This window comes from Montipora capricornis, chromosome 11, assembly GCF_036669925.1.
Source record: "Montipora capricornis isolate CH-2021 chromosome 11, ASM3666992v2, whole genome shotgun sequence".
NCBI classification, from domain to species: domain Eukaryota; kingdom Metazoa; phylum Cnidaria; class Anthozoa; order Scleractinia; family Acroporidae; genus Montipora; species Montipora capricornis.
This window is the reverse complement of record NC_090893.1, coordinates 35838714-35851213: the sequence shown is the minus strand read 5'-3', so window position 1 is coordinate 35851213 and position 12500 is coordinate 35838714. Positions and strand designations below refer to the sequence as shown.

General features: G+C 37.1%; 1 protein-coding gene across 1 annotated transcript in view; it reads right to left on the bottom strand.

Moving 5' to 3' along the window:
* The window catches only part of LOC138023673 (adrenodoxin-like protein 1, mitochondrial), an 18562-nt gene that overhangs the window by 850 nt on the left and 5212 nt on the right, over positions 1 to 12500 (bottom strand). Inside the window, exons 2-5 of the mRNA XM_068870716.1 lie at positions 6972 to 7026; positions 4593 to 4699; positions 3700 to 3787; positions 148 to 200 (exon numbers count right to left, since the gene is read on the bottom strand). Of these exons, the coding sequence (XP_068726817.1) occupies positions 148 to 200; positions 3700 to 3787; positions 4593 to 4699; positions 6972 to 7026 (303 nt within the window). The remainder of the gene's footprint in view (positions 1 to 147; positions 201 to 3699; positions 3788 to 4592; positions 4700 to 6971; positions 7027 to 12500) is intronic.

Sequence of the window (12500 nt, the reverse complement as noted above, 5' to 3'; positions counted from 1 at the left end):
TATTTTATTGTCAAAACATAATTCCCTGCAACATTCTCAGGGCTTCCACCAACTTTAGCACCATTAATGCAAAAACAGTTAAGTAGCACCAACATGAAAGTTCACAATCATATGAAACTTAACCCCAGATACCAAACATTTACTCACCTAATCTTGAGTTTTCTTGGAGAAATGGAGCCATATCTAACATATCATCTTCTCTGAAAATACATCAAAGAAAGATCGTCTCTGTTTTGTTGTTGGTACTCCCCCCCCCCCCTCCTCCCTCAAACAAATCAAATTAACGGGTACTGGTGACAAGTTAACTCTGTAAAATCTGAATATGTTAAAGGCCAATTTTTTATTAGGGTCAATTTAAATCTAAACTAGGTAAATTTCAAATCAAAACTAGGGTTTTTGAGGGTTGAGATGTCATTTTCCCAATGGCTAACCCCCTTGGGTTTTGCACTCCCAATTTTTTTTCAAAACTCGAACGTTTGTATGTTATAGTAGACAACCATGAAGAGTTTTACACCAACATAACTTATTAATTTACACAGATCAAAATTGGAAGGGAAAGGACCCCTATTATTATTATTATTATTATTATTATTATTATTATTATTATTCTGTTAAGAGTGTCCCAATGCATGTTAATTAATTAATTAACCTTAGAGAAAACGATTTTGTGACAAAGGGAATGTGATCACTTTGTGACAATGTTTAGATTGGGTAATGTTGAAAGTGGCATGTTGAAACTGGACAACTTTAAGGAACACATAGCCTTACTTGATTTTATATCATTCTGCACTTCAATAAAATTGTGATTCATTTCATATATCATTTCGTTCGTTGATTCATTCATCACGGGAACATTATTTTGAAGTCACAAATGACAAGCTCCCAACATCAGTGGCTTCATAGCTCAGATGGTTAGTGCATCGCACCGGTATTGCGAGGTCACAGGTTCATCATGCAAACCTTGCTGAAGCCCTGGATTTTTCAGGCTTCTCTACCCAATTACTAAAATTGCGTTCATAACTGTGAGGATCATAGATAACTGAATAGAGTGTAATGTGAAATGCTAGATTTCTATACCATATGAACCATGTGAGCATTAGCCCTACTGATGGAAATGGGCCCACACAAGGACAGAGAAAAACTCTGACCAGGGTGGGAATTGAACCCAAGACCTTCGGTTTAGATCTCCGCCGCTCTACCGACTGAGCTACAAGGTCAGACGGGAGCAGGCCGTGGGAACTGAAGATCTTAAAGTCCCGGCAATGAAGATGTACAAGTACAAGATCATAGCCTTACTTGACTTCATATCCGCAGTTCAAAATGTGATTCACTTCATATATCATTTCGTTCATAGATTCATTCATTATGGGAACATTTGACCTCACAAATGACCAGCTCCCAACATCAGTGGCTTCATAGCGCTCTCAGTTGGTTAGAGCATCACACCAGTATTGAAAGGTCACAGGTTCAAACCCTGTTGAAGTCTTGAATTTTTCAACCTTCTCTACCCAATTGTTTAAATTGTGTTCATAACTGTGAGGATCATAGCCTTACTTGATGGAACTGTAGAGTGTCGCAGAATTGAATTTTTTTTACACACCGGAAAATGAATGTAGGTGGGTGTATTTGATCCCATTCATGGATCAAGTAAAATCCAAATGGCCCCCTTCCATTCTTCCCTGGAGCACTTAACAGTTTGTTTGAAGTTTAAGGTTAAAAAGCTCATTGATATGCTTTGGGACACTTTTTTAGCAAAATAAATAGGGATAGAACTGGTCCACGGACCCAGTATCCGTGTTTTGTCCTTTCCTAATTGGGGATAAAGTTAGAATTACCCCAACCTACATGTAACAATATTTACACCTTACATTAATGCACCCGTCAACTGACACCCCCACCCCCAGGTACCAGACAAGAGTGGGGGATTATACGGGCATTGAAGGGCTTTTGAACAACAATCTGTCCCCTGGGAGTGGTGCATTTGACTGATGTTGACTTTGGGTCCTGTCTCCACATGGGGCAAGAGTAGAACTGGGAGCTAGCACTGGCATTCCAGTTTCTTAAGATGGCAGAAAGCGTGAGAAAGGTAACATCTCAGGGGTAGGGGGTGGGAGGAGCAGTCTCTTATTTACGCTATATAGGTATGTGCCGCCTGTGTTATTTTTGGTAATGTAATCCTCAGATATACCTTAGAAATGAATGCGGCAAATGTTGCTCAGCATAAAAGTTTTGATCAAGTGAAGCCATCATCCTCGCATTTATGAACGCAATTTTTGCAATTGCGTAAAGAAGCCTGAAAATTTTAGGACTTCAACAGGGTTTGAACCCATGACCTCGCGATAGCGGTGCGACGCTCTAACCAACTGACCTATGAGGCCACTGGCATTGGGAGCTGGTCATTTGTGGGTTCCAATGTTCCCGTGAGGAACATAGCGAGGATCATAGCTTCACTTGACTTCATATCCACAGTTTATATATGATCCATTTCATATATCATTTCATCGTTGATTCATTCCTCACTGAGCATAACATTGCAACTTCAAAGATGGCGGGGTTTCACGCTGGCCATCTGGAGAAAGGCAACAAAGGCCGCCTTTGCTGTTCAAGAGCCCTTTGAAAAATGCATGGTTACCCCGAATTGTCTTTTTTGATTTCAATAACACTTGTTAAGATCTTCATGATTTGATTTATTTTTGTTTTTTTGATTTACAGACTGTGACAGTCAAGTTGTTACCGCGCCACAACAGCTTGCGCCAATTACTGTGGCCCCTTTTTTCACCCTCCACACCATGATACTGAACAAAAGACAGACCACAACACCGGGAACTACGTGTCCTACTCTTAGCTACAAGTGCGTGGGTTCTTTTACGTCCCACAGGATTATAGACATTATAGGGTTGTGAGATGGGACCTCCGGCTTATTGTCCTTATCTGAGAAGACTTGAAAGTCTAACCATTTGCACACTGATGTAGTTACAAAGGCAGCACTTTCTCCTCAGTTATTTAAAGACCCTGAGTGTTGGTCCAGTTGAACTCACGACCTCCTGTGTGACAGCCTGGTACTCAACCAACTGAGCCACCGGTGTGCGGTACATTTTCCACATAATCATAAACGGGGGCAAAAATACCTTTGAATTAGTAGGCACCATCCTTAACTGATCGTGATGCTCAAATTACATTGTTAGCTTGGGGTATCTGTGCGCAAATGCGACTGGATTGGCCGCGATTTCCAGTCCTGAGTTACCATAAGCAGGTAAATACATTGGACTGGCCTAATTATTAGTTCTATAAATTGTTTAAGTTTCCGGAAAATCCGGTGTAATTTCTGCATAATCAACGCATGTTAACACGCATGCAGTATTGGCCAAAAAATTTCGCGTAATCGTTATTTTTTCTGCATCCTATCAGAAGCCCAGGAACTAAGCTTATTTGGTACATTTAGTTGAATTCAGGACTTAAAGGGAAACTTTTTGTTGTTCGCCAAAAGCATCTCACTTTGCTGCAATCCTCATGACATATATGTAATTTTGTCTCTTGCATTTCTGGAAGTAAATGATGTTTAGTCAAGGAATAAAGAAAAAGGACTTCTTAAAAGTTTGATTCTGCAAATTACAAAGAGAGTTTAAAATGTTTCACTTACCATCTTCGAAATTACTGTACCGCAGCAGAAAAATATGGCTAATTTCAACATGTACTCACTTCTCATCTGGTTCTGGAAGTTGATCAAGATAGTCTTCTTTTACATACACATGGCACGTCGAACATGCTAAGGAAGCTTCACAGGCTCCTAAGACAATATTATAGTTAAATGAAGAGAAACAGTTACATGTACAAACTTTGGGAAAATGAAACAAAAAAAAAAACTCATGTGGGATAAAAAAAGAACGACACACAGATAAAGCATTGAAAACTGAAGAGCCCAGGCTACATGTAAATGTTCCAAGTGACGAGTTTTTTGACCCAATAGACCTTTTCGGCTCGTACATTTTGTTTTCCTAATACAGATCATGTGATAATACTCAGGAGGCTTGGTCCTTTGTTTTGTTCATTAAAAAGAGTGCATGCTGGCATATTCATGCTTGCATGCCCTCATTTTAATGAACAAAACAAAAGACCAAACCACCTGAGTATTATCACATGATCTGTATTGGGAAAACAAAATGTACAAGCCGAAAAGGTCTATTCTGCAAAGAAAAAGAATCATAGAAAAATGTGGTGAAATATCCACTCTTGCATCTAAAACAGAGAGAGAGACATAAATTGCGTTTTCTCCTTGACCATTAATTTGGCCTGTTTTTCTGTTGAGATGTGAGACCAATCATGTCAGACCCCTAAATGGCCCTTAATGCCAAATGACAAATATCTGGAACAAAAGTCACCTACACAAACTGTCAGTGTGGCTTTAACTCCATTTTTCAAAGGCTTAATAACCCATTGACTTCTGAACTGCCTCCCACTGAAGAGTAAAATCTTCTGACTTTAGAAAAACATCAGTCACATGTCAGTTGCACTCCTAACTAGTCCCTGAGTCAATGAGTTAGGGCTCTAATTTGGATCGCAAAACCAAATATTGCCATTTTCATTAAACATACCTTCCATTTCGATTGCATAGCGGTGAGCCAAGTATAACAAGTTGTCTCCTACTTTTCCCCTCACTGCTGTTACATTTCCATTGCGATCAATGCAACTCACATTTACGCTGCAAATTTAAAAGCTCATGAGAAACTCTTTTCGATAGCAGTCAACGGAAAAGGAAGACTTTATGTAAAAATGCAGACTGCAGACCAAGACTAAAAAGAGGAGAGAGGCTGATAAATAATGCAGTGATTCTTTAAGAAAAGTCAGAATGATCTCGGCTTTAGTTTTAGTAGGTATGTAGTTAGAACACTGACACAGCCTGACTCTCATATTTTGTAGTCTGAGGTTCTAAACCCAAACAAAACCAAGGCAAGTTCTACAAAGTCATGTAGACGTAGATGATCTAATATCACAATTAAATCTATGTGATTCTACAGCTGTACTCTATTAATTACAGTACAACTGGTACATGTAAGTAGAGTGGGTTGTTAGGCTTCAGGTTTTGAATGAAGTTAATAATCATGACAATTTTCCTTTTTTTCCCCATTACATGTGCGTAGCATGTCAATGCCAGCTTTTTCTAACTTAAAGGTGACTGTGTATAGCAGACCAAGAACGAAGATATTTAACGACCATAATTTATTAATGCCTGTTTCTGAATAGCCTCTAAGGACTGATGTATCACGGAAGGCTAAAGAATTCAATTGACCCAGAGTGCTTTATCTATGATTACTATAATAATCATTATTAAGCTTAAAACTGTAATGTCATTATTGTTACATGCCAAGGGACAGAAGCATACTTCAAAATGGTGGACAACAAGAACCTCTCTTTTTTCCCATCATGATTCTTAGACCTAACAATTTTGTTCCCTGCACTTACTGCAAACTTTTTATTATGCCCTACAGTGTACAGCATTATCTTTGTTACCACTTACCGTGTAAACATTATTGAAACATCTAAAACACTGCGTTTTCTGTACCCACACGCCGTATGCAGAGTGGCAATCCAAGAATACTTGTAATGAATACCTCTTTAATATCAATATCCTGTCTTGCTTTATATAAATGTACTCTCACACCGTTTGAAACTATTTTGATAACTATACTTGAAAACTCTAAATAAACTGAAAACTACTATGCATGTAGATACTGGATATTTAATACACAATACTGGATACTACATGTACATGTATTTGGCAGATATGCCCCTACTTAAATTGGTGTAAAAAGGTAACATCATGACATCACAACTTCTAATTATTTTAAACACAACACTAACCCTTTCACTCCTGTATAGATTTTACTTTGTCTAATGCCAAACGATTTTACTCGTCAATGGGGAACCCCACAGGAGTGAAAGGGTTAATTAGTCCTTTCAAGGGAAGAATTGAGCCCAACAAATTGACCTCTCAATCTTCTTGTTTAACATGGACAAGGATATCTAGTTTGTATGGTTTAGTCCTTGGTACATGTGTGACTCAGTAATTCATTATCACATATATAATGGGCATGTTATTGTTAGAATTTCTTTCCTTGGTTAAAAATTTTTCAGACTAGTTTGTATAAGCCTGGTTGACACGTACGCCGCTAATGCAAAGTTAACACAAATGCAAAGGCAAACAAAGTTCACACGTCCAACACAAATGCAAAGGACGTAAGTCACCAAGGCGCAGTTTCAGTCCTCTTTCCAAGATGATGGATGAGAATGAACTTATGTGTTTTTTTTTACCTTGCATTTGCATTTGTGTTTCCCCTACGATTCACACTTGAAATGCAAACACAAGCGTGAATGCAAATGCAACAAAGTGGACATTGTTCCATTTCTTGGGTAGGTGCTTGCGTTTGTATTTGCATTTGCGATTAGGTAGTTCACACATGTACTTCCTTGCATTCGCACTTGTGTCGCATGTTTGAACCAGGCTATAGACATTATCATATTATCATATCATGTGAAAGAAAGGAAGGTAAAGAACAAACTAGTTTGAAAAGTTTTTAACCAAGAAAAACTTTTAACTACAACATAATTATATTATTCATACATCATTAAAAGTGTCTCCATTACACGTCTGTTCTGCAGTCTGCATAGGTATTAATTTTTTATACTGTTAGTGGTTTTTTCCTGTTAGTGTGCAATTTGAATTTTTCTTTGTTTCAGTTTATTATTGAAAATTGATTAGACAAAGAAAAATCCAAATTGAAAGCTGGTTTAAAAAATAATTTTAAACCAAGAAAAATTTGAACCAAAACATTATGGGAGGGACTGTCAACGTAGGTTGCTTCAAGTTTCTAATAAAATTGCACATTAAAATGTCAATGATCAACTTATGAAAGGTGGTGGAATTAGAGTCTAAAACATGCTGTCATTGTTAGTCCCCCCTTGCTTTGACTTACATCTCATCTGGTGATTTTGGATCTTGCATCTCATATTCTCCACTTAAGAGTGGCCCTGGAGACAAAAAAATGTAAAAGGTGATTTTAAGCAGCTAAGTTGGCTTTACATCTCTGCTACTTGGCACAGGTAGCTTTTGAAAAGAACATAAGAAATAGGTACTTATGGCAAATGGGTGTAAGAGATAGAGCTTTAACCCTTTGGCGTCCAAACCGGCCAGACTTAGTATCTTACTCTGTCAAACGCCAGACAATTTTACTTGTCAATGGGGAACCCCTGGGAATCAATGGGTTAATGTTCCATTACAAAATTTTAATTTAAATCTGAACCAGTCCACACACACACATGTATGAACTTTGGTCAGCTCAATCGACATACAGGCAGCTTAATTTATGGAAATAAGAAATTAAGGCTTCTACAACAACAAAAAAAAAATCACGTCACATTCTGAAACTGTGTTTGCTTAACACCTGACTGGCAAAATTTTGAGCTTTAATTTTTATTGAAAGGCTGTGTAATAACTTTGAGTGTAAGTTTTGGATTTCACAGTCTGCCATTAGTTACGTTCAAAACTGACCGATTGGGTTGGATCTAGGGAAAAGTGATGCCATTTACTTGCTAGACTAGTGTAAATACACCTTATTATATATGTTGCAGTTAATTTTTCATTTCAGTTAATTTTTTTTTCTAACTAGTTAATTTTTTTTAACTAGGTAATTTTTTTAAACTAGGTAATTTTTTTAAACTAGGTTTTTTTTTAATCAACTGTCTAAAAAAGGGATTTTCCTTTTTTAGGGGTGTAGTTAAAAAACAGGGGCTTGGTTTTTTAGGGGGTATGAAAAAAGAACGAAACTCTGCTCTTCTCCGTTCTACTTGTCCTACCCGTCCCTTACCTTCCCCCATTATCCCTATCCTACCCCACCCATCCTTCACGGATCTATCCCACCTTACCTTCCAGTTACCTCCCCCCTTGGATATCCCTTATGCCCACCCCCTTCTACAGCACTTCTGACAGACAATCCATACTTGTCAAGACTTTCTTTTTCACTCACCCGAACTTGAATTTGAACCCCTATCTCTCCAGATCTCCTGTCCACTCTCTTATCCACTTGACCACACGAGCAACTCAAGCAAACCTCTCACCATAATTTATAATTAAATATTTTATTATTCATCCCAGGCCACTCTCGGTCCAAACTTTAATTTATTCACATTTGGACACCAGAGCCATGCACATGTTGTAAATCTTGTAGCACTGATAAAATGGAGGAGTCACGCCAATGCAATAGCGTAAATTAAATCGAATTCTATGGAAAAATACAGGAATTGAAAAGATTTGAAAGAAAAACAGAGAAGAAACCCGGCCTGTCAGGAAATGAAGATCGATCTGAGCAGAAACAATTAACAAACTGGGAACATCAGATGATAACTTAAAAGAAATGGGCTTACAGCAACGGCAAAGATCAAGAAAGTAGCTCTAAAATGGGAACTGTTTCAAATCTTGTCCCAAGTAAACAGTCGAATTTCTCACAGAGGACACAAGTGTGAAAAACAGTAGTTGCTTTTAGGAAAAGTGACTGATATAAAAAAAATACATTCTGCCCGAGTAGTGACCAAGTTTGGAAAACTCCAATCACTTATTTCTCCCACTAGACTGGATCTGTAGCATGTAAACAGGCCATTTTGCAAAATAAGTAAACATATTTTCTTTCAAGGTAAAATTGAAGTTTATTCATATTGTAACAGTACCAAATAATAATACCATTGTAACATTATTGTAATGTAGTTACTTTCCGGTAGTATACTGCTCTTGTTAATTGAAAATCTGAGAGAGAAATATTTATCAATCTTGTATTAAACAAGTTATATTTCCAAAGGAATCATAAAAAAATATCACTGTTTTTTCATTTCGAAAAGTAGTCCTACTATGTGAAAGACAAAAAAAGGGTTTAGCTCTGAGGAAGGGCTAACAATCAAAATGCCAGCTTTCAAATTTCTTCACAGTGGTCAATTTCCCATATCAACTTCACTTGATAAACCCTTTCTTTTACTTCACTTTCCCACCGACACAGCACCACAGCTTCTTTACAATCTAACACCTTTATCCTACAAGTGAAAGAATGCTTTACTTCCAATAACCAGGGACCAATATTCTTAACCCAATGACCAAGACAACGGTTGTTTTAGACTAAACACTTCAGATAATTGATTACTCCAATCACTAAAATACATGCCAATCCCATGCATGGAATGCAGTGTGACAGTGTCTCACACTTGTACACTGACTGCAGACTAATCCTAACTCAGTTATTGAAAGCTAACTATTTTAAAATGGTTGCTTAGACTTAAATACTGCTTATCAGTGCTAATCAAATGGGTGCTTAGACTTAAATACTGTTTAAAATATCAGCAATAATTATTTATAGACAGTCTGCAGTTGTCATACGCCTCCTGGTATGCTAACTGTTTCAAATAAAATGGTGCGTAACCCTAATCACTAATATTGAAAGCTTAACCCTAATTCCTAAAAGGCAGGCAGTCTCCCTAACCTTACATGAAAGCCAATCATTCAAAATAAGTGTTCAGTAACCCAAATCACTCAGCTGAGCATTTGACCTTAATCACTAAAATTTGTTGGCCTTCAATAGCACCAGAAAAATTTTACCTAGTTAAAGAATATTACCTAGTTAAAAATAAAATCACCTAGTTAGAAAAAAACTTACTAGTTGGAAATAAAATCACCTACAGCTGTAGTTAAAAAAAACTAACTAGTTGAAAATAGAATTAACTGCAACATATACGCAGAACACAAGATTAAATGTCTGAAAGCCCGAAACTCCTGTGCTGCATATTAATTCAACCGCGTACACACGCATTGCATTCTTAAACTACTGGTACATGTAGCAAGTCTTTGACATCATTTTCTGCTCAATTCAGCTCTCTCAAGATCTTAAGTTACTAATGGCAGAACATTAAAATGAAACATCAAGGTGGCCTGTACTGTAAGTTCTCGGTAAAGGAAAATGAGGTGTCCATCAAAAAAAAGAAATTTGTTGTGTCGCTATTTATTGTATAGGGTCAAACTGTATATCACATTAAAACAAATAGATTGAATTATTTGAATGACGTTTTAGTGTTTTGGTATTCAATATTGCCTTTTAGTTTTGGGGCGTCAAACTCAAATGAGTCTGCTGCAGAAGCTCCTACCCCTTCGCTTGATCGTGAAAACAACCACACTTTGCTGTATCTTAGTCACAGATGAATGCACTCCAATATCGTGTGAGGAATTTTTGATATGTTACTAATTGAAGGAAATATCACACACCAAAGTTGAAACTCTCCTCTCATACTTAATTTGGGCAAAAAAAGTGCTATAAAATCAGTCTCCCAATACAAACGAAAAATTCCTCATTTGGAAGCAATACTGTAATTCTCTTAAAACCCATTGGGAGAGGAGGTCTGAGAAGTTGTAATTTTGGCGTCAAAATAAAGCCCTAGAAAATCGAGATTAAAGATTTTGTATGCAGTTCATGGTCTGCTGAATAATGCCGCCCACTACTTGAAAGCCAATTATGCTGAGCCAATCAGCGTTGGTGCACGTTACAAACGTGATGACGTCTGCAACTACTGACCAATCTCACTGCTACCTGTTGTATCTAAAATTCAGGAAGATGTTGTTGCCAATGAATTGACCAAACATATCAAGAATCAACTCTACAACCTTCAGTATGGCTTCCAAAGTGGCAGATAATGTGTGGCCCAAATTCTTTTCGTGTACCAAGAAATTGGTAAACATTTGGATGCTGGATTAGAAACCGATTGATATTATTAGATTTTGCTAAAGCATTAATTTTGACTCGGCTTGTCACAAAAAGCTGCTACAAAAGTTAAAGTGGTTTGGTATCTGTGGCCCTTTATTTGCATGGTTTGAAAGTTACCTTAGCCGCCGCATGCAACGAGATGTTATAATGGTTCCTACTCCAACTGGAATCCTGTAAAATCGGGTGTTCCGCAAGGATCTTTGCTGGGGCCTACCTTATTTCTAAATTTGTACATCAATGACCTCCCGAATGTAATCATGCACTCTAAACTGGTGATGCTTGCCGATGACTCTAAATGTCTTAGAGTAATAAAAGATACGAGTAGTGACTTTGTTGGTATCTAAGACAATCTAAACGCTCTTTCAGAATGGTCCATGAAGGAATGAAAATGCTTAAATCTAAGAATTTCAAGGAAAAGAAATAGCCCAGACAGATGGTATCACCTTATGGAATCACAACTGGAAGTCGTCCAAACCGCTTTATTAAGGACCTTGGTGTTGTCATCACCAACAACTTAAAGTGTCTGATCACATCTCTGCTGTTGTTGCTAAGGCCAATCAAATGCTTGGATTCAAATGCACTGGAGACCTCAGCAAAGATGCACTGAAGCTGCTCTATGTCTCGTTAGTTCGATCGAATCTGGGCTACACTTCTCAACTCTGGGCCTCTCAATCTGCAACCCTGATGATTGAAGTTGAGAACATTCAAAGAAGAGCAACTTGTTTCATTTGTAAAAACTGTGAACTCTCGTATATGGAGCGTGTAATTAAACTTAATCTGTTGCCTATTAATTACTGGCTATCTTAGGTATTGTCTTTTTCTTTAAGTGTAAGGCTGGTTTAATTAACTTAAATCTTGATGATTTAGTTGTATTTTGTACTGGGCATTCCCGTCGTGGCTTGTCAGGTCTCTTTCTAAAGAATAATTTTGCTAGAACCTCCCCGTTTCGTGACTCATATTTTGTATGCAATTCTAATTTGTGGAATGCTATTCCAGAGTATATTAAATCTGAAAGCTTGCTAGAATCATTTAAGAAGAAACTTAAGTCATTTTTCTATCAAAGACTTACAAAAAATTAATGTTTTTGACTTAGTTTGTCATAAATGTCGTCGTCTGAACATAATTATTTACTAGTTGTACATGTTGAAACGTTTCATACGTTCCTACTGTTTTTTTACACTATTTATGTAGTTTGTTTGTTATTAAGTTGTCTTTTTTGTAAAAGGGCTGTTTGTAAGTGGGTGGCTTTGTATCTTTTTTTCTTTTAGGGGTTGGGTCGGGTAATTTACCTTGTAGGGGACCTTGTGTCGTATTGTAATATTACCTGCCTTTGGCGAATTCGTTAAAAAAAATAAATAATTAAAGGAAGTAGATTGCGCATGAAGGCTGTCAATTGACACCCATTATCCTTTCAAGTGTGATTGACACGAGACATCAATCATTTTCACATGCAAATTATAGCAGGAAACAAAGAAAAGTAATTTTAAAATTAAGAATATATAGAATAATTATATAAAATTAATTATATATTTGTTGAAAAATATACTTCACACCCCACTGATTCAAGAAACATGAGCCAGACGCCCGAATTTACCTTTAACAAGACCTTAAAACTATTGGGTCACTTAGTGTCTAGTTAACAATTATACTGTGCGTGTAGTAAAATTACATGTACTGTAGGTTTGAAATGCAAAGGAAAAGAAGAATTGA